General features: G+C 45.8%; 1 protein-coding gene across 2 annotated transcripts in view; it reads right to left on the bottom strand.

The window, feature by feature from the left end:
* Nucleotides 1-25,093, bottom strand: part of MSRA (methionine sulfoxide reductase A) — a 199,987-nt gene that overhangs the window by 67,718 nt on the left and 107,176 nt on the right. For both annotated transcript variants that reach the window (XM_081904414.1, XM_081904415.1), the window contains one exon: nucleotides 9,150-9,254. In XM_081904414.1, coding sequence (XP_081760540.1) covers nucleotides 9,150-9,254 — 105 coding nt within the window. The remainder of the gene's footprint in view (nucleotides 1-9,149; nucleotides 9,255-25,093) is intronic.

The following is a 25,093-nucleotide window of genomic DNA, read 5'->3' as shown; positions in this document are numbered from 1 at the left end:
TGGCTTGGTGACATCACTGGCAGCCAAGTACAGCTGTAAGGCATTAAGAGAAATCAAGAGAGTGATTGCAATATGTGCTGTCATTTAATTCACTGAAGTCAAGAGGCTGCTTTTAAAAAAAACGAGAAGGGGCTATCATAAAATCACTCAAAGAACCCAACTGTAAAGAGGCCTTTAGAAACTCTCTAATGAGTGGGGAGTGCTTATCGGAGGAGGCGGTTCTGCACCCTTATAGGAGCTGGAAAGTTTCCACTATAATCCTGCTCTGCTTTAAATAGAAGGAGGTCCCTGTGCTGCCTCTACGGCAATAGAAGCCTAATGCTCATTTGTCACTGGAGGGAAATGGGCTGAAGATTAAGAGAGGGCTGCATGCCACTGTGAGAAGCCTGAGTGAAAGTATGGATGCACACACCAAATTGATGGCATTATGCTGTGAGTTGGCGCACAGTCAGTCAAGGTGGAGTGGCCACTGACAAAGGAAGTTTGGGGGTGGCAAGAGCCAAGGTGAAGTTGGCCCCGGCCAGGTCAACAGACGACAGCCTTTCTGGCACTTCTAAAGCAGCCAGGTAGAATGGCAGTTGATGGAAACAGTTCAGGTAAGGGAGGAGTCAAATGGCAAGGGATAATGGCAGAAGCAGTGAGCATGAGACCATCCCTTAAGGTGGCATAACAGGGCAGACCGTGTTTGCCTCTCGTACACAAGCCACCCCACGCGTGTTGCACCCATGGTTATCTAAATGACTCTGGGACTGCGCCACTGCTGTGCTGCGTTGTCAAACAGTTTGGAATTGCTTGTGAAATGGAATAGTTTGCCCGCTGGACTGCAAAAAAGGCAGACCAGGGGAAGAGGGAGATTTTGCCACCCTGAGAGGCAATGCACGTTTCGTATAAGTGCCCCATTTATTGCTGCTGTTTCATATAAGTGCACCATTTATTTTCAAGAGAACATAATAATAATAATAATAATAATAATAATAATAATAATAATAATACCTTTATTGTCATTGTACAACCTGTGTACAATGAAATTAAATGAGCCTCCCTCCCCCCCAAACAATCTCTTATCAAACAACACACCACCTTACAAGTCAATTTTGCTATGTTGTTTTTCGTTCAACAGCCTAACAGCCCATGGATAGAAGCCATTTTTTAGCCTGTTGGTACGGCTGATTATGCTTCTATATCTCCTGCCCGAGGGTAGAAGATTAAAGAGGTGCTGGCCGGGGTGTGAGTCATCCCTGAGAATTTTTCTCGCTCTCCTAAGGCATCGATCCCTTGCGATGCCATCCAGTGGATTCAAGGGACAGCCCATGATATCATGTGCTGTATTCACCACCCTTCGTAGAGACTGTCTGCCCGTGACTGTCAGGCCAGCATACCACACTGTGATACAATATGAAAGGACACTTTCTATTGTGGACCGGTAAAAGGAGTTCATCAGTTGTTGTTTAACATTATTCTTTCGCAAAACCCTGAGGAAATGGAGTCTCTGTTGGGCCTTTCTCACCACCTGAGTTATGCTGATTTTCCAAGTGAGGTCTTCATTAGGTAAACTACCAGGAATTTAAAGGAGAAGACTCTCTCCACACAGCCCCCCGATATACAACAGGGCAGGTTCCCCTCTCTTCCTCCGGAAGTCCAACACCATCTCCTTTGTCTTACTAATATTTAGGTGCAAGTTATTCTCTAAGCACCATGTAGATACTTTTTGAACCTCCCCCCTGTACGCTGTTTCATCTCTGCCTGCAATCAATGTGGCCTTTTAAAAAAAACTTTTCTTCTTCTTCAAAGCAGCACTGGTGCTTACTATCAACTCCCCCTGGCAACTATTGCCTGTGGAAATCTCAATAAGCAACAAATGAGGCAAGAAATTCAATTTAGGAAACAATAGTGTAGAATGACCGATCCTGATAATCCTTTCTTTGTCAGGAAAAATGTCTACCCAGGCAAGCACTACGCTGCCGGTGTGAGATGTGTCACCTTATATTTCCACCTGGAAGCCTTAACTCCCCCCAGTGATGCCTTAATAAAAAAATCTGGAGCAACCTTAGATTTGTATCACAGGCACCAAAGCAGAAGGCCTATTTACCATTTTTGGCCCGGCGGTTTGAAAGTCACATTTTTCAATAAAACTTTTGGGTTCCTGAAATTCGTTCCGATTGATAAAATACCATGGGTAGAATTTTGCAGGATGTGTTGCTGATGTGTGAAAACCGTCCAGATCCAAGGATCTCCAGGCAGGCACCTCCAGGTGGTGGAGACATCAGGCACCATCCTGGAGCCTGACCATCTTCACTTGGTCGCAAGTGACTGATAGCCTGTTGCAAAATCCACCAGGTGCATTTCAAACGCTGCATATCACTATGCAGAACCAAATTCCCACCTACATAGAAAAGTCATATCTGCTTCTAAAATAAATCAAAACTCAGGTGTCACTTAACCATCCCCACATACCATATTTTTCGCTCCATAAAACACACCTTTTTCTTCCTAAAAAGTAAGGGGAAATGTCTGCGCGTCTTATGGAGCGAATGCGTGGTCCCTGGAGTTGAATTGCCCAGGGGCGAAAAGCAGATCATGTTCCCTTTTTTGAAAGAGGGAAGTGGGTGTAGAAACAAAGCCACTGATCTGCAAGCGATCGGGAGCAAGATAAGGGACGCTAGCAATAAAGGAGACTGCCTGGGAGGCGGGAGGTAAAGAACGAACTTGCAAGGAGAGGAGACAGGAAGACTAAAACAATAAGGAGAGAAATTAGAAGAAAAGGAGGAGCAAAAAACTGTTCCAGCTAAGGAAAAGACACTAATGCAAATGAGGGAAGGGAGTGTTGAAAGAAAGCAGCTGACAGGTAAGCAATCGGGGAGGGAGATAAGGGACACTAGTGATAAAGGAGGCTGCCTGGGAGGGGGGAGGTAAAAGCCCATGGATCCTCAGGATTTTTACATGGTTGTTTAGTCGTTTAGTCGTGTCCGACCCTTCGTGACCCCATGGACCAAAGCACGCCAGGCACTCCTGTCTTCCACTGCCTCCCACAGTTTGGTCAGACTCATGTTTGTAGCTTCGAGAACACTGTCTATCCAACTTGTCCTCTGTCGCCCCCTTCTCCTTGTGCCCTCAATCTTTCCCAAATCAGGGTCTTTTCCAGGGAGTCTTCTCTTCTCATGAGGTGGCCAAAGGATTGGAGCCTCAGCTTCACGATTTGTCCTTTCAGTGAGCACTCAGGGCTGATTTCCTTCAGAATGGAGACGTTTGATCTTGCAGTCCACGGGACTCTCAAGAGTCTCCTCTAGCACCATAGTTCAAAAGCATCAATTCTTTGGCGATCAGCCTTCTTTATGGTCCAGCTCTCACTTCCATACATCACTACTGGGAAAACCAGGACTTGTCCATGGCTACAGCCTGCACCAAAAACATCACACACCCAGTGTTGCCTGGGGCTGCAATGGCGCAAAAACGTGGTTACCAAGCACAGATCCACATGGATTCTCAGGATTTTTGCATTGGGCTACCCCAAACTCACCGTCAAATCACATGTCTGTGGCCACAGCATGAACCACAAAAATCATACATCCACGGTTTCGTTCAGAATATTTTTTCCCCTTGTTTTCCTCCTCTAAAACCTAGGTGCGTATTATGGTCAGGTGCGCCTTATGGAGCAAAAAATACGGTATATCTGAGCCCAGAGGGGTGGTGCATCTGATGGAAAAGCCCTGCTCCACTTCCCCACTGACCTCATTCCACATACGAAAGAAATCACAAGCTGGACCCACTCTGTTGATCTTCAGGGGTGGCTTGGTCTGTAAAGACTTGCTCCCGAAACTGTGTGCAGAAACCTGGCCATTTAAAGCTTTTCTAGTAAGTACTAGCACAGGCATAGGCAAACTCGACCCTTCAGATGTTTTGGGACTACAACTCCCATCATCCCTAGCTAACAGGACCAGTGGTCAGGGATGATGGGAGTTGTAGTCCCAAAACATTTGCCTATGCCTGTACTAGCACTTTAGAGTTGCGGGCAGTCTATGAGAAGCCACCATGCAGCTGCCCTACAATTGGCTGAATATGAATTAATGTCTATATACTAATGGAGCCTGGTCTGCTATGGAAACGGGTTGCCATGCTGACCTTCAGGAACAAGAAATGCAAAATAGTTTGAACCGTGGGCATCTCTGAAACAAGGACCACCTCACCCAGCCAACACTAAGGATTCACTTGTTCTACTGATTTTAAGCATGGGTTTAATTCTCTCACCAGAACCAACAGAATTTAGAACTGATTGACTTAGACCCGGGTCATGCCAGTTACACAGAGAAAGGGCACTGCTCAGGGCTGGTGCATTTGCTTAACGGGCAGAATATCTCAGGTTCAGTCCTCATCATCTCCAGGTAGGACTAAGAAGGTCCGTTCTGAAAGCTTGGAGAGCCACTGCCATCAATACTCCAGATAAGACAAAGAGTTAGATGGATCAAATGGTCCGATTCAGTATGCTTCCTGTATTCCCGAGTTGCTGTGAGCTCTCCGTTAGGTAAGTTCTAAAGATTTTTTAAAAAGCAAACCATACCTTGAGCCAGAGGTAACAAGGGTCACGAGAAAAAGGGTGTATGTCAGCTTTTCCACCAGAAGGCTGGGCAGGGTGACAGGGAAAGGCACACACAGACACAACCACACTTGCCTCTGTGCAAGAGTTAGGGTGGAAGAGCCACAGAGTAAAGCAAGGTTTTTGCTTACATACGTTTTGCTCTGGTGAAGATTATAGTGGTCTTCAATGTGCATGTTGCATGTTAGTTGCCAAACCTGATGCACTAATTCTCAGCTGTGCATCATGCAGGTGAAATTAACTGAAAGTGGGGAAAAAAACTGTTCAGCTAAAACTGTCGGAAGTTGTGAAAGGTGAGCAGTATGTTATAGAAATGCTCCACAGTAGCTGAAATATGGCACAGGAATTGAGATTATGCCGTGCTTCAAACTGGATCAGGAGCACACCAGAATGCAGACCATAATATGTTGCAGAGCTGCCTAAGCCTCCTGTTCCAATGTAATGCAACAGTGTCATTGAGCCAGGAAGCAAAGGCGGCCTTGAATGCACCCAACAATGGCTACCATATCTAAGAAGCATTTTGTAGCCACAAAAAACTCACCGGGTGTTGATAAGCTACAGATCGGGCAGAAGCCAAAATTAATCCTTGCAGTGGGATTAGCAACTAGATGAATAATCCAGGCCTTTGACCATGTTACTTTTCAAAGTGGAATCACCAGGTTTAATTCAGTTCTAGTGTAAACTTGGATTGCAATGGCATTTTGAGAGTCACACACACGGCCCTCCCAATCTCCCCCTCTCATGAAAGGCAAGAACCTAATGGAACCATTTTCCTTTCCCCTCCATTCTCAAAGGATCCAAGTGGTAATGGAGACAAATTGCTACGCTCTGAAACGCTCTCTGGCGTGGTGCAGTGAAATTGTAAAGGGCAGCTCATAGCTCTTACTTTGGTTGTAAAAATGTATCTTTGATTTACAGAGTTTTCTGCAGCTGTCACTTGTCTTCTGATATATCGATCCGTGATTTTCCTCCCCCCACAATCAATACCTGCTGAGTTAAGACTAATAAAACTCCCTTCCTGCAGCTCATCATATGATTATTTAGCAGAAGTCATTTGTACCGTGTCGCCCTGGCCTCATCTCATCACTCACTGTAACGATTCCTGCGAAAAGAGCTTGAGAGTCGCCAATGGGAAAGGGAAAATTTTTGAAGAGAAGGTCACGGCATGTTAATGAGCTGGCACTGAGGCCGTCCCACTTGTTTGGCAAGGGGAGAAGCTCTACACCCAAAGGAGGAACTCAGTAGGAAATTTCCCGGCTGCAACTTTGCTTGGTGAAGCTCTAGGCCACAAGGAAATCAGAGCCTCTGCTTTACCAAACTTAACTGCCCGTTTCAGGTTTCACAAAGGCATCAGCTGGAGGTGGAGCAGAGGTAAAGAGGCAATAGCAGCCCCTTATGCTTTGTACCATGGGTAGGCAAACTAAGGCCCAGGGGCCGGATCCGGCCCAATCGCCTTCTGAATCTGGCCCGCAGGTGGTCCAGGAATCAGTGTGTTTTTACATGAGTAGAATGTATCCCTTTATTTAAACTGCACCTCTGGGTTATTTGTTGGGCCTCCCTGGTGTTTTTACATGAGTGGAATGTGTGCTTTTATTTAAAATGAATCTCTGGGTTATTTGTGGGGCATAAGAATTCGTTCATGGGACGCGGGTGGCGCTTTGGGTTAAACCACAGAGCCTAGGACTTGCCGATCAGAAGGTTGGCGGTTCGAATCCCTGTGACGGGGTGAGCTCCCGTTGTTCGGTCCCTGCTCCTGCCAACCTAGCAGTTCAAAAGCACATCAAAGTGCAAGTAGATAAATAGGTACCGCTCCGGCGGGAAGGTAAACAGCGTTTTCATGCGCTGCTCTGGTTCGCCAGAAGCGGCTTAGTCATGCTGGCCACATGACCCGGAAGCTGTATGCCGGCTCCCTCGGCCAGTAAAGCAAGATGAGCGCCACAACCCCAGAGTCAGTCATGACTGGACCTAATGGTCAGGGGTCCCTTTACCTTTACCCTTTACCAACCCCCCCCCCAAATATAGTCTGGCCCCCCACAAGGTCTGAGGGACAGCGGACCGGCCCCCTACTGAAAAAGTTTGTTAGCCCCTGCTTGTACTATGGAGTCACTTGCCAGTCCAGGAGCCCGAAGGGTGGGATATTCAAAGGGCAGTCAAACCAATGGTTCATTGTTTGCTAAGAAAGGCTTGTGATGGAAGTTGAAGCTCAAAGAGTTTTCCTGTAAATTTGCTAGAGAGAACTCTGTGAGAAACTCTCAATGTGCTCTGCCAGGGGTGTTGCCATATATAGTCTCACCTGCCTGGGCACACTCTACTTTGCCTCTCTTCATCTCATCACCAAACCGGAAATCTGAGCACAATGTGCATCTCTGCTCCATTGCTCAGACACCACCTTAAACTAGACTCAAGCATGTCTTTGTAATGCAATCACCATTTTAAGCCTGCCTGAACAAAGTTCCTGTAATATTCTAATGGGAGAAGCTGATAAAATGTGGGTTAGACGGTGTTACTGTTATGTGGATTTGTAGCTGGTTGACTTCCTCCTCATTTTTAACATGTCAAAATGAAATAGCAGACTCATAGCAGAATGCAGAATGGTGGCTTAGGCCTCCTTTCACATTCTATATGGGTACAGCTGTTCTTCCACTCCTCTAAGAAGACACATCTGTTCATTAGAAAAAACAATGTAATTTCTAGTGACTAATTTTAATTATTTGCAGATGATAGATTCCTTGTGCATCTATAAACAGCTCAGGCTTCCCCGCTCGGTGACAAACGAACAGGCCCTTTAGGCAAAATGGGATGCAGTAATGAAAATCTGATACAAACTGAGAGAATGGAGCAGGTTGGTCTCTTGAGAAAAAGAAAAGGGAATTCCCTGAGTCCTCCACCTCATCAGGTGACTCAGAGGTAGCAACCAGAGCAATAAACTGGTTTCACAAGCTTGGCTTGCTGTGCAGCATAGTTTAATATTCAGTTGCTGCTGAGGTCTGATTACAGGATTCATAAGGTCCTTTTGAAAGCTGTCAATGAGCTATGAGTCACATATCCCACCACTGCCTCCCTCCCAAGCCACATCCATGGTGGAGGAGGATATAAAACCCTACGGAGACAGCATAGGTAACAGGAGTCAGAGTTGCATCCCATGCTGGAAGAAAAATATGGTTGGAGGCTCACCAAAATGGCATACAATGCCCAGCATGCTCAATGCAGCTGAGCTACTCCACTAGCCAACCAGAGGGAAGGGAAAGGGCTGGGCAAGCTTAAAAAGTAGCAACAGACAGGGCAATAGGAGGAAAGTGGGGAATCTTGGATCATCCCCCCAACCTGCTACCTTCCAAATGTTTTCGACTGCATCTTCCAGCAGTCCCAGTCAGCAAGGTGCTTCAGACTTTAACATCAGCAGTAACATCTAGACCATGGGAGTGTTTCAGCCCTGTTCTTGAGTTTCTTCAAAATCTAAAATACCGTACTTTTCGCCCCATAGGGCGCACTGGCCCATAGGGCGCACCTAGTTTTTTTGCACAGCTCTCCCACGGCTTGCAGAGAGCTGCCTGCACCCTCCCACAGCTAGCGGAGAGCTGCGCGAAGCCCGAAACCTGGGGCGTGCAAAGTCGCGCAGCTCTCCCATGGCTTGCGGATAGCTTCCTGAAGCCTGGAGAGCGAGAGGGGTCGGTGCATACCGACCCCTCTCGCTCTCCAGGCTTCAACGAAAGCCTGTATTCACCCCATAAGACGCACACACATTTCCCCTTCATTTTTGGAGGGGGAAAAGTATGTCCTATAGGGCGAAAAAAATGGTAGCAACCCGAAAATACTTATCCCAAAGCTACTTCAACCCGAGGTATGACTGTACAGTTATACCTCATGTTACGTTTGCTTCAGGTTGCGCATTTTCAAGTTGCGTCCCGCAGCTACCCGGAAGTAACGGAACAGGTTACTTCCGGGTTTCACCTCTGGAACAGATCCCGTTCGCAACCAGAGGTACCACTGTACTGCTTTCAGCCTGCAGATACTTCCAAGGAGGAGCTATCAAACCAGTGTACCTGGCTAAGACAATTATCTACCGCACTGGTGCTAATGGTCTCCGATCAGCAAGCCCTGCAACCTCTCGCTCATTTTTCTCTAATCGTAAGAGATACCTGTAATTCTGGAAAGATGAAAAAACCGCACCAAATTCACAGAGGATAAAGCTCTGTGCCTGAGTGAAATCATCAACTGCAAAGAGGCCTTTAATTTGAAAGACAAAAGATCGCATTAAGGAAGAAACTGTAATAATCAAAGGTGAAAGGAATGTCTATTGTCTTGTTCTCTGTTCTGTTCTCTCCTCTCTCTCTGTGGGAATTTTCGCAGGCAGGCATCTGTGGGGGGTTTGGGGGGGGAAGGCTGCCTTGCGTGCTTCCTGCTCCTCATTCTTCCCCACCCCATCAATAAATGCCGGCAATCATACTCTCAAGCTGCGGTGTGATTTCAAGGTTCATCTCTTCCTAGCAGCTCGAACACTAATTATCCCAGCTGTAATTAGTAAGATAATTAAATACTGGCTCGCTCATCACTCTACCTTGTGTCGGGTCATGATTCTCCCAGAAGACCTTGAGCAGTTTCTCAAAGCTGATGGTTTCTGGCTGGAATACCACTCGCACGGCTTCGGTATGGCCAGTCCTCCCTTCAACGAAACGAAAAAGAAGAAGAAGAAGCCAAAGTATTAATCACAAAAGGCCACCCCAAAAGAATGGGCATCTGCCTCGCCAATAAATTAAAACGGCAATATAAATATGGGGATAGGATAGGGGTTTCTAATTTGCTCGCAATTTTACCACATCACTGTTTCAGGTGGTTTGAGAGGAGCATTTGCAGTGCATTGCGATGGATTCCTCAAGCAGGGGCCTTGCAAGGCGATCCCAGAAAAGCCAGCTGGCGAACATTTCGCTGTAGCAGCCAAGATGTTGGACCACAAAGAAAACTGAGCCAGAACCTCTGTTCTGCTCCACAGTTCATGGCGTGAGGAAGGCTGGGCTGAAGTAGTGAGGCGTTCTCAAAGTAAAGGAAGGATTGAACTCTGATTAATAAGAATACACACAGAGGCTTGAACCAGCAAGACTCTGGGAAGGGTGCGTATAATAATCTCTCTCTCCAGCCCCTGGCCCAGGTCGTTTTATTCACAAAAGAGCTTTTTACAAAGTGTTCGGAAGAACCAATCAGATTTCTTCTGAGCATTTCAACAAACCCCACGTGGGGACAAAGTCAAACTACAAACACTAGTTAAGCATGCATACTTTTGGGGTAAATGAATGAAAACTACAAAAGAGTGCATTCAAGAACCCTGGAGGTCATAAACAATCAATACACATGATAAGAAGGATGGCCAGGAGGACAGCGATCATGATCACTTTTATGTGAAACCTGTTTCCTGGCCCTAAGATTAACATATCAGAAAAGCTGCAGCAAAGAAACTGCCCACTGTCTTTGATGACTCAAGACGCCTGCCTGTCTAAGTGGGTACGTGACTTGTGAAGAAAGAGAAATGGAACAGAGATGCAGAGGTGTGGATTGATCAAGAATCATATCAAAATAGTTTAAACCCAGTCAACACAATGCTTTCATTGCTGACACAGGTGACTTACTCTATATTTGTTATAATTCCTCATAGCAATCCCACCTGATCACTACAAGTAGCTTATCAAGTTTCAGGCTCTCTTTCATTTGTGTGAAAAGTTACCTCCCATTTTCAGGAGGTAGGTTTGATATCTGTTGCAAACAAAAGTTGTGATGCTTTGACAGACTTTTTTCTCCATGGCTGTTGCCAACTTACTTGCTCTCACTGTCCTCAAGTTCTTTGCTCTCACTGCTGTTAACCTGAAGTTGGCTCTGGCAACGCATGCAATTTCATTCATGACATTGCATTGCTCCGATGTAATGATACCCTACAGTGTGTGTCGTTAAATTATGGCACCAATGATGCCTGCAAACGAATTCACAGCCAGAGGGCAAATGAGGGCAAATGAGGGCAGCAACAGGCAAAGATGTGCTGAGAGGAAGCCACTGTCAGATAACCAAAGAGTACTGAATCAGCAGAAGGGCTTGGCAAGGTAAGTACCGTATTTTTCCATCTATAAGACGGAATATGAGCGTAATATGTATAAGACGCCCCCTATTTTGGGGGACTCCGATTTAAGAAAATGGGGGAAGATGTATCCGTGTATAAGACACCCCTAAATTTTTGACATTATTTTTTAGGGGGGAAACCTAGTCTTATACACGGAAAAATACAGTATTTCTTTGGCAAGTTGCTTGCTTACGTCAAACATGACAATTTTAACGTGAATGTCAAAATTCAGGAACATTCAGTGCAGCCTGACTAGCACGCACGTGGTAATAAATTCATAAAGGCTGCAGCAGACAAAGAGCTCAGTGGTAGGGCCCAGGGTTCGAAACTCCCATTGTTCCAGGCGTGTTTTGCGACAGGGAATTTCAATAATGCAAGCAGTTTCTGAGCTCTGAGTGCTGTACTGAGCCTAAGATTTCATATTAAAACTGCTACTGCTGGAAGAAAAGGAGGACCTTTTCCTGCCTCCCCAATTCCAGCCACTCTCTGAAGACTAGAAAAAAATATTATCATAAGAATATGGGGAGGAGGACTAGACCATGTGAAAAATGAGCGTAATATTTTAGCTGCATTTCATTCATTTTCAGCTTTGTATTCTTGTTATTAAAAAAGCGTGCCTAGACGCTCCATTCTGGTCCATGGGGTCAGGAAGTTTCGGACACGACTAAACGACTAAACAACAACAACAGACGCTCCATTGCGCCACCCCGACCTAGGTTTAAGGTGCCATTTAATTCCTGGCTTTCGTATCTCAATTTCTAACACTGGTAGGGCCGTTATATTAGCTGTGCTGGAAGACCAGCTCCATAGGGGTTCTCACTCTCTATATGTCACCTGACGTCAGCTACTTTATTGGGCTGCAGAAAAGACTGAGAAGGGAAACAGGGATGCAAAGAGAGATAAAAATGGCAGTGGCTCAGGCATCTGGGACGCCAGATCTAAACAACTGTGCTAATACAATGCATAGAGGAACTGCAATGTTAGTTCATGCACACACTTGCATAAACACATGGGTTCTGGTATGTCAGTTCTAACCCTGGGCTGCTAGTCGTTTCCATGTGAACCAAGCAGTGACCATTTTACGCCTGGTAATAGCAGTTCTCAATTAAAACTATGTACAGTGCAAGGGGGGGAAAGGCATGATTAATTACAAATTATTCCTGTAATGGAATTACTGCATAATCTACCCAGTGGATTTGGTGATCTCAATAACTCTCAAATTATTAATTGGGGATTATATCTGTTTTATGGTTAAGTTCAAACCCAGGATATGAACCGCTCTTCTGTTGCCAAGAACGCTGATACTCAGCATTCTGTGAATGAAATTTCAAATAACTTCAGTCCAGAAGACCATAGAATCAGAGAATCGTAGAATTGGAAGGGATCCAACGGTCATCTAGTCCAACCCCCTGCAATGCAGGAATCTCAACAAAAGCAGCTAAACCTTAGAACAGGAGTTTGCTTATTTATTTTATATATATTCAATAAATTTATACCCTTTATACATGAGATAATTTCTCATAAGGCAGAGAACAATAATATAGAATCATAGAATCATAGAGTTGGAAGAGACCACAAGGGCCATCGAGTCCAACCCGCTGCCAAGCAGGAAACACCATCAGAGCACTCCTGACATATGGTTGTCAAGCCTCTGCTTAAAGACCTCCAAAGAAGGAGACTCCACCACACTCCTTGGCAGCAAATTCCACTGTCAAACAGCTCTTACTGTCAGGAAGTTCTTCCTAATGTTTAGGTGGAATCTTCTTTCTTGTAGTTTGGATCCATTGCTCCGTGACCGCTTCTCTGGAGCAGCAGAAAACAACCTTTCTCCCTCCTCTATGTGACATCCTTTTATATATTTGAACATGGCCATCATATCACCCCTTCACCTCCTCTTCTCCAGGCTAAACATGCCCAGCTCCCTTAGCCGTTCCTCATAAGGCATCGTTTCCAGGCCCTTGACCATTTTGGTTGCCCTCCTCTGGACACGTTCCAGTTTGTCAGTGTCCTTCTTGAACTGTGGTGCCCAGAACTGGACACAGTACTCCAGGTGAGGTCTGACCAGAGCAGAATACAGTGGCACTATTACTTCCCTTGATCTAGATGCTATACTCCTATTGATGCAGCCCAGAATTGCATTGGCAAGTCCAGATAAATGAGAGAACGCTTGTTACGGAACAACCAAAAGGGTTTTTATTAAATGCTGCCTACAGAAGCACAACCAATAAATAAAGATGGCCAAGGTTAGTAATAGGGTTGTCAAATTTGCAGATGACACAACCGTGATTGGGCTCATCTCTGAAAGGGAGGGTGAAACGGACTATAGAGATGAGGTGGAGCAGCTGACAGAGTGGTGCAGAGCTAACAACTTGCTCATAAATACAAGGAAGACAAAGGAGCTTGTGGTGGACTTCAGGAGACAGAAGAGCAATGTCCAGCCACTTTTGATTGATGGGGTCTGTGTGGAGAGGGTAACAACGTTCAGATTTTTGGGTATTGAATTACAAGAGGATCTGTCCTGGAGTGTCAACACAAGGGGGCTTGTGAAGAAGGCACAGCAGAGACTGTACTTTTTAAGAATCCTAAGGAAAAACCATCTTCCACAGAAACTGCTGCTTGCCTTCTATCACTGTGCCATTGAGAGCGTGCTCACTTATGGCTTATGTGTGTGGTACGGAAGCTGTACTACCCAGGACAGGATGGGGTTGTGCAGAGTTGTTAAGGCAGCAGAGAGCCTTCTTGGCTGCCCACTCTCCACCTTAGAGCAGATTTATGCCACAAGGTGCCATAGGAAGGCACTGGACATAGTAAAAGATCCATCGCATCCTGGTCACTGTCTCTTTGAGCTCCTGCCGTCGGGACGGAGATACAGGACGATGATGACAAGAACGAGCCGTCTCAAGAACAGCTTCTTCTCCAGAGCGATCTCGGCCCTGAATGGGAAACCTGGACTTTGAAAGTCATCTAATCTTCCTTGCTGTATTATATTATATTGTTTTAATTAGTGTTTTTATAGTTGTTCTGATTTTGAGTGGAGTGCCCTATCTGGGTGGATGGAGCAGCCAAGTAATTTCGTTGTCCCTGAGAGGGGGCAATGACAATAAAGATATTATTATTATTATTATTATTATTATTATTATTATTATTATTATTAAGGTTTATGAACACAATTAAACAAGGATTTGCATCTCCTCTAATATTTTTGGGACATAGGCGTGACTTCCAGGAGTACTGTATGGCAAGAAGCCATAACGATAAACTATGCTAGCACAATGGCCATAATATTTTCAAAATCACCCTAGGAGGAGCCATGACAGTAACTTCCCTTCCCAGGATAAGAGCAGCAATAAAATTGCAGATATTGTTGTGTACTCAAATACATACTAATGGACAGTGCTAGACCTTCAAAATTTCTAAACTTTTAGGGCAGACCTGACCTGACCAGATCATACTGGGACAACCATCAACACAGGAAGCGGCTGTATACCAGATTATTTGCCCATCCAACCCTGTACTTACTGACAATAGCGCTGCACTATCTTGGCAGATCATGTCACCTGACCCTTTTAACTGGAGCCATGGGGGCAGAAACTTCTGCATGCGAAGTAGGTCCTCTACCATAGAGCTATGGTCTCCACCAGTGCTTTTTTTTCCCTACAAAAAAGTGCCGGAACTCACCGCCTCAGCCGTCAACCCAGACACCGATGCCACCATCTTGAAACCAAAATCACATGACAAGATGTCGGGCCACACCATCATATAGGGAGATTCAGATTGTTTCCCTCCCTCAGCGCCTTCACTCATTAATGGGGAGCAAGACACCATGTACAGTGGCACCTCTGGTTAAGAACTTAATTCATTCCGGAGGTCCGTTCTTAACCTGGAACTGTTCTTAACCTGAGGTGCCACTTTAGCTAATGGGGCCTCCCGCTGTGCCACCGCCGCACAATTTCTGTGCTCATCCTGAAGCAAAGTTCTTAACCCGAGGTAGTATTTCTGGGTTAGCAGAGTCTGTAACCTGAAGCGTTTGTAACCCGAGGTACCACTGTACTCTTTTGGGCTGCCCTTTTATACCGTCTCATGCCGCAAAGCCTCTCAAACAGTGATACTTAGCGAGCACTGCCCTGCAGCGCAGATAATAATAATAATAATTTATTATTTATACCCTGCCCATCTGGCTGGGTTTCCCCAAGACACTCTGGGCGGCTTCCAACAAAATGTTAAAATACAACAGTCTATTAAACATTAAAAGTTTCCCTAAACAGAGCTGCATTCAGATGTCTTGTAAAAGTCTGGTGGTGGTTTTTCTCTTTGACATCTGGTGGGAGGGCGCTCCACAGGGCGGGTGCCACTACCGAGAAGGCCCTCTGCCTGGTTCCCTATAGCTTTGCTTCTCGCAGGGAGAGAACCGCCAGAAGGCCCTCAGAGCTGGACTTCAGTGTCCGGGCAGAACGATGGGGGTGGAGACACTCCTTCAGGTATACTGGACCGATCCTCTGTATTGTGCACACCCATGGCAGCAGCCTGCCACTGCCCCCTTCACCTTCTGGTCTCCAAGCTTGTGCCCCAGCGTCAGCCTGGCCTGCATGGCACAGGCACCCACAGAGGGGCAAGCCTTGACCGTTGCTTCTCTACATCATGAAGCAGCACTGTCATCGTCAGGCAGCTGGCCTGCAATGGTGCCCACCTGAGAGATACTGGAACTGTGTACAGTGTTATACCTCAGGTTAAGTACTTAATTTGTTCCAGAGGTGCATACTTAACCTGAAACTGTTCTTAACTTGAAGCACCACTTTAGCTAATGGGGCCTCCTCCTGCCACAGCGCCGCCAGAGCCCGATTTCTGTTCTTATCCTGAAGCAAAGTTCTTAACCTGAAGCACTATTTCTAGGTTAGCAGAGTCTGTAACCTGAACCGTATGTAACCCGAGGTACCACTGTATTCCAGCAGAAAAAAAGCCCTGGTCTCTCCTGAAAACTAGGTTTCTATACACACAACACAACACAACACAACAATACAACACATAAACATCTAGACACTAGCACCATGATGTTCTGCTGTTCATTACAGTCCACATTATGCATGAGGAATTTGCTGGTGTGGTTGTGGTTTTTTCTTACTATATGTTAGTCAATGTTTGTATCTTACTTATACGTGAATGTAAATCTGGATAATTACTACTCCGACTTCGGTGAAATTGCTCTGCGTAACAGAGATGAAGGTCTACTGAGGACCTATAGGGGCTATTAGAATGACACAACAAAAATAAATCTTGGGAGTCTTTGGGGGGAAAGCACAGTGGAAACATCTGTTCATTGCACAACAGGAATAATGGGGAGGGAGAAGTAGGAAGGACATGGAGATATATTAAAACCATTGGAGAATAACAGGAGAAAAGGCACAGGAGCTTTTAACGGTGCCATCAAATCTCAAACCTCCAAATTCAGCACTCATTTCTGTCCTTTTATTGCTAGTTGCAATTGGGGAAGGGGAGAGATGAAGGAACCAAAGTGGAATGATGGGGAGGAGGACTGCTTCCTGTTAAGAAACATATAAAAAATTAGGATTACATGTTGTAGGACATAGTAGTAAAGATGTGTACAACATACTTTGATTTGTGGGACAGTGCAAATATTTTTGTACATTGCATGTGTGCATGTTCCTTTACTAATGAAGTACTTCCTTCTGTTAGTCACACTAAATTTGCAGTGTACGGTCATACCTTGGGTTGAATACGCTTCAGGCTGAGCATTTTTGGCTTGCGCACCGCGGCAACCTGGAAGTAGCGGAACACATTACTTCAGGGTTTCGCCGCTCGCACATGCGCACACTCAAAATGACCTCATGCGCACGCTCGGAAGCGGCAAATTGCGACCCGCGCAAGCGCAGGCGTCGGTTGCGTTTGCTTCCAGATATGAACGGGGCTCCGGAACAGATACCGTTCGCATCCAGAGGTACCACTGTATGTAAGAGCTGTTTGACAGTGGAACAGACTCCCTCGGAAGGTGGTGGTCTCGCCTTCCTTGGAGGTTTTAAAGCAGACCTTGGTTGGCCACCTGTCAGGGATGCAGTGGTGCCTCGCAAGACGAAAATAATCCATTCCGCGAGTCTCTTCGTCTTGCGGTTTTTTCGTCTTGCGAAGCAAGCCCATTAGCGGCTTAGCGGATTAGCGCTATTAGCGGCTTAGCGGGCTTAGCGGATCAGCTGATAAGCGGCTTAGTGGATCAGCTGTTAAGCGGCTTAGCAGATCAGCTGATAAGCGGCTTAGTGGATCAGCTGTTAAGCGGCTTAGCGGATCAGCTGATAAGCGGCTTAGTGGATCAGCTGTTAAGCAGCTTAGCGGATCCGCTGATAAGCGGCTTAGCGGCTTGGGAAAAAGGGGGGGGAACCCCGCAGGAACTCGCAAGTCATTTTCGTCTTGCAAAGCAAGCCCATAGGAAATTCGTTTTGCGAAGGACCTCCAAAACGGAAAACCCTTTCGTCTAGCGGGTTTTCCGTCTTGCGAGGCATTCGTCTTGCGGGGCACCACTGTACTTTAACTGTGAATCTTGTATTGCAGGGAGTTGGAATAGATGGTTCCCAGAGTCCCTTCCAACTTTACAATTTTATGATTCTATGTGTGGGTGGGTGTGCACCCAGTAAGCAACATGCTAGGATGCCGAATATGTGTGGATGAGAGAATCCAAGGATCTCGTTTTACTTGATTGGGAGCCACCCAGAGTGACTGGGGAAACTCAGCCAGATGGGCGGGGTATAAATAATAAATTGTTGTTGTTGTTGTTGTTGTTGTTGTTGTTGTTGTTGTTGTTGTTACCAGGTTGGAGCCCCCTTTCTGCTGGCAGGGCCTATGCCGTTGCCTGTGGGTGGACATGGACTGGGACCCATTGCCAGGCCTGCAAGTCTGTGATTCCACATTTGGAAGCAACGTGAGCCAAAAACTCTATAGAGAATTCTTGGAGATATCAATCGCAAGGTGGGGAAAGACACACTAAGTCTATTTCAAAGTGCCTTTCTAACGAATGTGCATCTTCCACCCCTCTAAATACACAGCAGAAACAAAATCAGCAGGTGTAAGGTAATAAATCTGAATAAAACTCAAATATTTTTCCCCTGAGATAGGGCTTCCAGTAGGGAACATTTCTGCTTTTCAACATGACAGAAGAAAGAGAGGTCGTTCATGTTATAATAGTTTTGTTGTGCAACTTAATAACGAAAGGGACACTGCTGAAGATGAAAACTTCCTGATTCCGGAATCTATTTTCCCATTTTGCTCTTAAAGCATGTTCATTTCACTCTGATTTATCTCACGTTAAAAACAGAAAGTTCTCCTCAGTCAGTCGAGCAGCCCCGCAGTCTGAGGCAGCAAAATTTCAGGAACCTTCTGTGCTGAAGCTTAAACTCTGAAACAGAGCCGCAGAACCTTGATGGATTGATCTCAGGTCAGAAAATCTCAGTGTCAAACGGCTTTCTGCTCGCCATGTTCAGCTCAGCCATAAGAAGCCAGCTTTTCAACAATAAATGTTCTTAAGAAGGAAGCTTGCAGCTAGAATCGACATGCTGTTCTAGGGCCTATTATCCTTGTTTCTATGTAACAAGGCCTTTGTGCAATCAAGCTCTACGGCAAGCAGCCGAGGGTTGCCATGTGTCCCAAGGCCGCTCGATACTAAGTGTAGATGTGGGTTAAAGCCCAAGTACGCTGAAGCTCCGTTGATATAAAACAGCACCGACAATTTATGCAGAAGCAGCACCTCGCTCCAGTCCGCCTGACCCACATTAGTTCAAGACAGTGCTTTTCCCCCCTAAAAAAACCAATGTTTAGGGGTACTCTCATTTTGACTCAAGAAAATCACCATTTTATAGTTCAAATCAGGGAAAATAAATGGACAAAAGTACAAAGATTCACAAAATGTTTAGGGGTATGTGTACCCCCAGAAAAAATCACTGGTCTTTCTCTTAGCAAAGGTCATGCTGTGGAGTAAGGATGAAAGTTTCCCTTTCAAAACCAGGCCTGAAATCCCACTTAAATGAATCCAAATAACTAGTTTAATCCAAGTGTGAGTGGAATTGGCCAGCAACCACCTGCTTGAACACTTTACCCAGGAAACCCACTGTGGAAGGACGTGTGGATCCAGAATTGGCCTCCACAGTCACTTATGGGCTCAGTGTTAAAACCGTGTTTATGGAAGACAATCTTACTTGGCTACGAGGGATCGCCAAAGAAGTGCAAAGATATCCAGAGCTGCAGAAGTAACTGTGTTATCTTTGACGACAAAGAGTTAACTACCGTATTTTTTGCTCTATAAGACTCACTTTTTCCCTCCTAAAAAGTAAGGGGAAATGTGTGTGCATCTTATGGAGCGAATGCAGGCTGCGCAGCTATCCCAGAAGCCAGAACAGCAAGAGCGATCGCTGCTTTCACTGTGCAGCGATCCCTCTTGCTGTTCTGGCTTCTGAGATTCAGAATATATTTTTTCTTGCTTTCCTCCTCCAAAAACTAGGTGCGTCTTGTGGTCTTGTGCGTCTTATAGAGCAAAAAACACGGTATCTGCTATGTGCATTCCTTTGGCTGGGTAGCACCCCTGACACTGGGAAAGAACTCTGCTTCCATTTCGGAGGTCAGTCACTTCCTGTAGGTTACACAAGGAGTGACACCACCCAGGCCAGCAACTGACCAGTCTGATCTGAAGTGGAGAGGAGCTGGACCATGCCTGATCAGCGCAGGATATGGTCCACATATCCTGTTAGCTGTCTGCCCCTGCAGCGATGTGTCCACTACCTGACCCTGCTGCTCCCCCCCCCCCTCGCAAGGAGCCGTGGACCAGTGGAGGATAAAAGTTTATCACGCTGTTGTTGAAAAGCTGTTTTCCGGAAGCTAATTGCCTGTTCAGCCTACATTCATTGCACACTTGGAAAGCATAGCCACTCTTAAAAGATTACATGAAGTAAGCTCTTGCAGTGGATATTCCAAACAAGTGAGATCGGAAACACGCAGTCTTGGAAAAGAGCTATTTGTATGCCACCTAACCACTGTTTGTAAATTTCCCATCAGATTGTCACTTTAAAATCACTGAAAATAGCTCTCTGATTCGGCTTAATGGAGGCTGCAATCACAGCCTGTGGCAGCTGCGTCAAAAGGAGAGAATCTGTCACCTCACCTTATTTCCCTGTGTTGCAGTCTTGCTTCTTGGTGAAGGATTAAATATGCAAAAGAAAGCCTGTGTGTTTACATAGATCTATCAAGACCTTGTCCTGCCCACAATCATCTTCCCCCCACCTTAAATTGCTTGAACAAGATACCACTGGGTATCTTCTAACACGATGCACCTCACTGCATAACCACCTGATCTGGCTGTACAGCTGTTCAACGCACACATTTTTGTTAAACAATCTCCACAGAGTTAAAGTTATCATAGGGTAGGTACTGTTCCACAGAGGATGTTTTCAAAAGCTCTGACATTCTGCTCTGCCACAAGCAGGGATGTACAAATTTGTCAAATTCGCTTCTCTCCGTTTCTCATATTTCCAATCTTAAATTCAGTTCTCCATATTTCCAAAGCAATTTGCAAACAAACAAACAAACGCCACCTTTTAGGAAAAAAAGTCCTCATGAATATTTGTCAACATTTTAGTGCAAATTCCTACTAATAAACATATTTTTGGTATGACGTTTTGACTAATATACACTTTTCCCCTAATATAATGCATTTTTGGTATTTCCTATTTTACTCATATAGTGATGTATGGAAGCGAGAGCTGGACCATAAAGAAGGCTGATCGCCAAAGAATTGATGCTTTTGAATTATGGTGCTGGAGGTGACTCTTGAGAGTCCCATGGACTGCAAGAAGATCAAACCTCTCCATTCTAAAGGAAATCAGCCCTGAGTGCTCACTGGAAGGACAGATTGTGAAGCTGAGGCTCCAATACTTTGGCCACCTCATGAGAAGAGAAGACTCCCTGGAAAAGACCCTGGTGTTGGGAAAGATGGAGGGGACAAGGAGAAGGGGACGACAGAGGACAAGATGGTTGGACAGTGTTCTCGAAGCTACCAGCATGAGTCTGACCAAACTGTGGGAGGCAGTGGAAGACAGGAGTGCCTGGCATGCTCTGGTCCAGGGGGTCATGAAGAGTCGGACACGACTAAATGACTAAACAGCAACAACCATTTCACTCATATATGCATTTCTATGCACACTTTCCCCTGGCATACGCATTTTTGTACACACTCCTGGCTAAAGACCTGCATTGCAAACTTCAAAGAAATGTAAATTTCAAAAGCTATCTGTGTTTTGATTCACATATTGGCTCCAGAAGGGTGACTTTGGTAAGAATAGCTCTGCTGGATCAAGGCAGGGAACCACCTAGTATAGCACCCTGTTCTCACAGTAGACAACCAGATGCACCTGAGAAGCCCACAAGCAGAGCCTAAGCAGAACCAGCACTCTCCCCTTCTGCGGTTTCCAGCTGTTTGTTTACAGAAGCATGCAGTCTACAGTCATGGAAGCTGAGCACAGCCTCCATAATGGCTAGCGGCCATTGAGAGCTTTATCCTCCATGAATTGGTCCCATTCTTTGAAACCATCCAAGTTGGTGGACATTGCTGCCCTCTGTGGAAGCAAATTCCATAGTTTAGCACCATACTGTGTGAAGAAGCACTTTATTTTGTCTGTCCCCCAATCTATAAGTTCTAGTGCTATGAGACGGGGAGCAAAACTTTCTTCCATCCACTTTCTTCATGCTATGCATGATTTTATAAACTTCTGTCATGTTGCCTCTTACTCACCTGTTCTCTAAACTAAGGTAAAGGGACCCCTAACCATTAGGTCCAGTCGCAGACGACTCTGGAGTTGCGCAGACGACTCCAGGGTTGCGGCGCTCATCTCGCTTTAGTGGCCGAAGGAGCCGGCATTTGTCCGCAGACAGCTTCCAGGTCATGTGGCCAACATGACTAAGACGCTTCTGGCGAACCAGAGCAGCGCACGGAAACGCCGTTTACCTTCCCACCGGAGTGGTACCTATTTATCTACTTGCACTTTGATGTGCTTTTGAACTGCTAGGTTGGCAGGAGCAGGGACTGAGCAACGGGAGCTTACCCCGTCGCAGGGATTTGAACCGCTGACCTTCTGATCGGCAAGCCCTGGGCTCTGTGGTTTAGACCACAGCACCACCCACATCCCTGTTCTCTAAACTAAAAAGCTCCAAATAGGTTTGTAACTTTTCCTTCTTGGGGAGTTTCTCCATTGCCTTGGTCACTTCACTTGACCTTTTCTGAACCTCTTCTAACTCAACAGTATCCTTTTTGAGGTGAGGCGATTTGGTATTCCAAATAAAGCTGCGCCATAGATTTGAATAATTCCATTATGCTATCGGCAGTTTTATTTCCAATTCCTTTCCTAATTATCATTGATCCCCAGCATGGAATTAGCGTTTTTCACAGCTGCCACACACTGGGTTGACATCTTCATCAAGCTAGCCGCTACGATCCCAAGGTCTCGCTCCTGGTCAATCACTGCCACTTCAGCCCCTGTGAGTGTATACATGAAATTAGGGGGGGAAATTGCCCCAGCATGTATCACGTTATACTTGTCTGCACTAAATTGCACAGTCCCTGTTTGTTTTATGACCCAAACAATTTAACATCAATTGCAAACACGGCCACCTCACTGCTCACCCTGAACACTAGATCATGTATGGACAATTTTAAAAGTGCAGGCCCAAAAGCAATCCTTGGAAGACTCCATTTTCTACATCCTCCCCCCATGAGAACCATCCATTTATTCTTACTCTCTGCTTCCCATTACTTAACCAGTTCCTGATCCACAAGACTATATCACCAGATATTCCATGACCGCTAGGAGTCTTTGATGAGGTACTTTTCCCTTAACCTCATCTCTGATCTATCTGCATTCTTTGCAATCTAAACCATCTCACACCACAGAAATGTTTAAAGGCTGCCATGCTTAGCAGGTGTGGAAGGAAAGGGTCAGGTGTGACTAAAGGCACACAGAAGTGAGCAACAACCAGCACTGTTATTATCTGTGAACCTAACTGAGTGACCTCCTGGCAAATAGAAGGGGAAGAAATGGAGGCAGTGAGAGATTTTACTTTCTTGGGCTCCATGATCACTGCAGATGGTGACAGCAGCCACGAAATTAAAAAAAACCTGCTTCTTGGGAGAAAAGCTATGACAAACCTAGACAGCATCTTAAAAAGCAAAGACATCACCTTGCCGACAAAGGTCCATATAGTTAAAAGCTATGGTTTTCCCAGTAGTGATGTATGGAAGTGAGAGCTGGACCATAAAGAAGGCTGATCACCAAAGAATAGATGCTTTTGAATTCTGGTGCTGGAGGAGACTCTTGAGAGTCCCATTAGAGGAGGGAGAAAGGTTGTTTTCTGCTGCTCCAGAAAAGCGGACACGGAGCAATGGATCCAAACTACAAGAAAGAAGATTCCACCTAAACATTAGGAAGAACTTCCTGACAGTAAGAGCTGTTCGACAGTGGAATTTGCTGCCAAGGAGTGTGGTGGAGTCTCCTTCTTTGGAGATCTTTAAGCAGAGGCTTGACAACCATATGTCAGGAGTGCTCTGATGGTGTTTCCTGCTTGGCAGGGGGTTGGACTCGATGGCCCTTGTGGCCTCTTCCAACTCTATGATTCTATGACTGCAAGAAGATCAAACCTCTCCATTCTGAAGGAAATCAGCCCGGAGTGCTCACTGGAAGGACAGATCCTGAAGCTGAGGCTCCAATACTTTGGCCACCTCATGAGAAGAGAAGACTCCCTGGAAAAGACCCTGATGTTGGGAAAGATGGAGGGCACAAGGAGAAGGGGACAACAGAGGACGAGATGGTTGGATAGTGTTCTCGAAGCTACCAGTATGAGTTTGACTAATCTGCAGGAGGCAGTGGGAGACAGAACACTAAACAACAACAACAAGGGCATCTGGTCCCAGAATCACTGGTTTAAGTGCTGGCACCATACAGGTATACCTGTAAAACACCATGATGAGAAGGCTGGGAGCTACTGACTGGATATGGAGACAAAGCCACAGAAAGGGGCCTGTGCACACTCCTGACCCTTGGAGGCTGAAAACTGAGTGACAGTGCAGAAGTAAACTGAAAGGGTGACACAGAGAAAAAGAGGCAGGGCAAAGCAAGGTGGGATACAGTGCTCAGATTGTGGTTGGGGGAGGGTATGGACCCCCACTTCCTGACTGCCCCACTGACCTTCCCCATAGCCTTCAGCTGCTGATGGAGTCATCATAAATGGTAAGGGATAGTGGGCCCTCTCTCCCCCTGTAATTCAAATACTGCTAGCAAGGGAAATCATTTGCACACTGCGCCCCCTTATTTTTATGGCCACATTTCCATACACATTCACTCTCTACTTTTGGTGGTCTTATTCCTAGGGGTGCATAAAATCCTTGCACTCATCTCGCTTGTGCTCATCTCTGGCGAGCCGAGAATTCATGCCTCGTCATTCTGCAACCTGGCCTTCCGCCACGGCATTAATTGAAGCTTTTGTTTATTCCCTTGCTCCACATTCAGAACACCACTCCTTTGCAGATAGCATTGATTTCTGCTCTCCCGCTATTAAGGACCAGTTGTACCTTTAAAACAAAACAAAACAAAAGATTGCCTATCTGAAAACAGAACGCTCCAAAGCAGCACTTTAAGATCTGGTTTTATTCTGCCATCAGGTGCTGTAAGAGACAGGCTCAGATCTTGCTTAGGACTACCGGGCATGGCCAAACTCAGCCCTCCAGATGTTTTGGGACTACAACTCCCATCATCCCTAGCTAACAGGACCAATGGTCAGGGATGATGGGAACTGTAGTCCCAAAGGGCTGAGTTTGGCCATGCCTGGACTAAACTAAACCAAGGTGGCTCCATGTTTGCAGAATGCTCTCCCCAAGGAGGCTCACCTGGTGCCTTCATTAGGCAAAAACATCCCTCTTCTCCCAGGCCTTTGGCTAATTATGGCCTTTTAAACTGTGTGATGGGGATTATTGTTTTGTTTGTTATTGTTATACATTTTTGTGCTTTTATACTGCAAACCACCCTGTGATCTTTGGATGAAGGGTGGTAAATGAATTTAATAAACAAGATAAAGAACAAACCTTGGTTACAGTTAGTGGTTCAACCCATGAGCCTAGGTTTGGACAAAACATGTAAGGTGAACCATGGTTTAGGTCACAGCAGCAGGATCACAGGAAGAGCAAAGTGCCTGTGATCTCCTCTCCTGGGAATCTGCATGATTTCATGTTCACACTCAAATCATTGTGTGTGTGTGTGTGTGTACACAGAGAGAGGGGGGGAGGAAGAGGGCCTTTTCAGTTGTGGCTCCCTGCCTGTGGAATGCTCTCCCTACCCAGGTCTACCAAACACCAGTATTAACAT

Source organism: Podarcis melisellensis (assembly GCF_964234715.1).
Source record: "Podarcis melisellensis genome assembly, chromosome: 3".
Classification (NCBI taxonomy): Eukaryota; Metazoa; Chordata; class Lepidosauria; order Squamata; family Lacertidae; genus Podarcis; species Podarcis melisellensis.
Note: the sequence above shows the minus strand (reverse complement) of the source record. Positions and strands in the feature narration are given on the sequence as shown.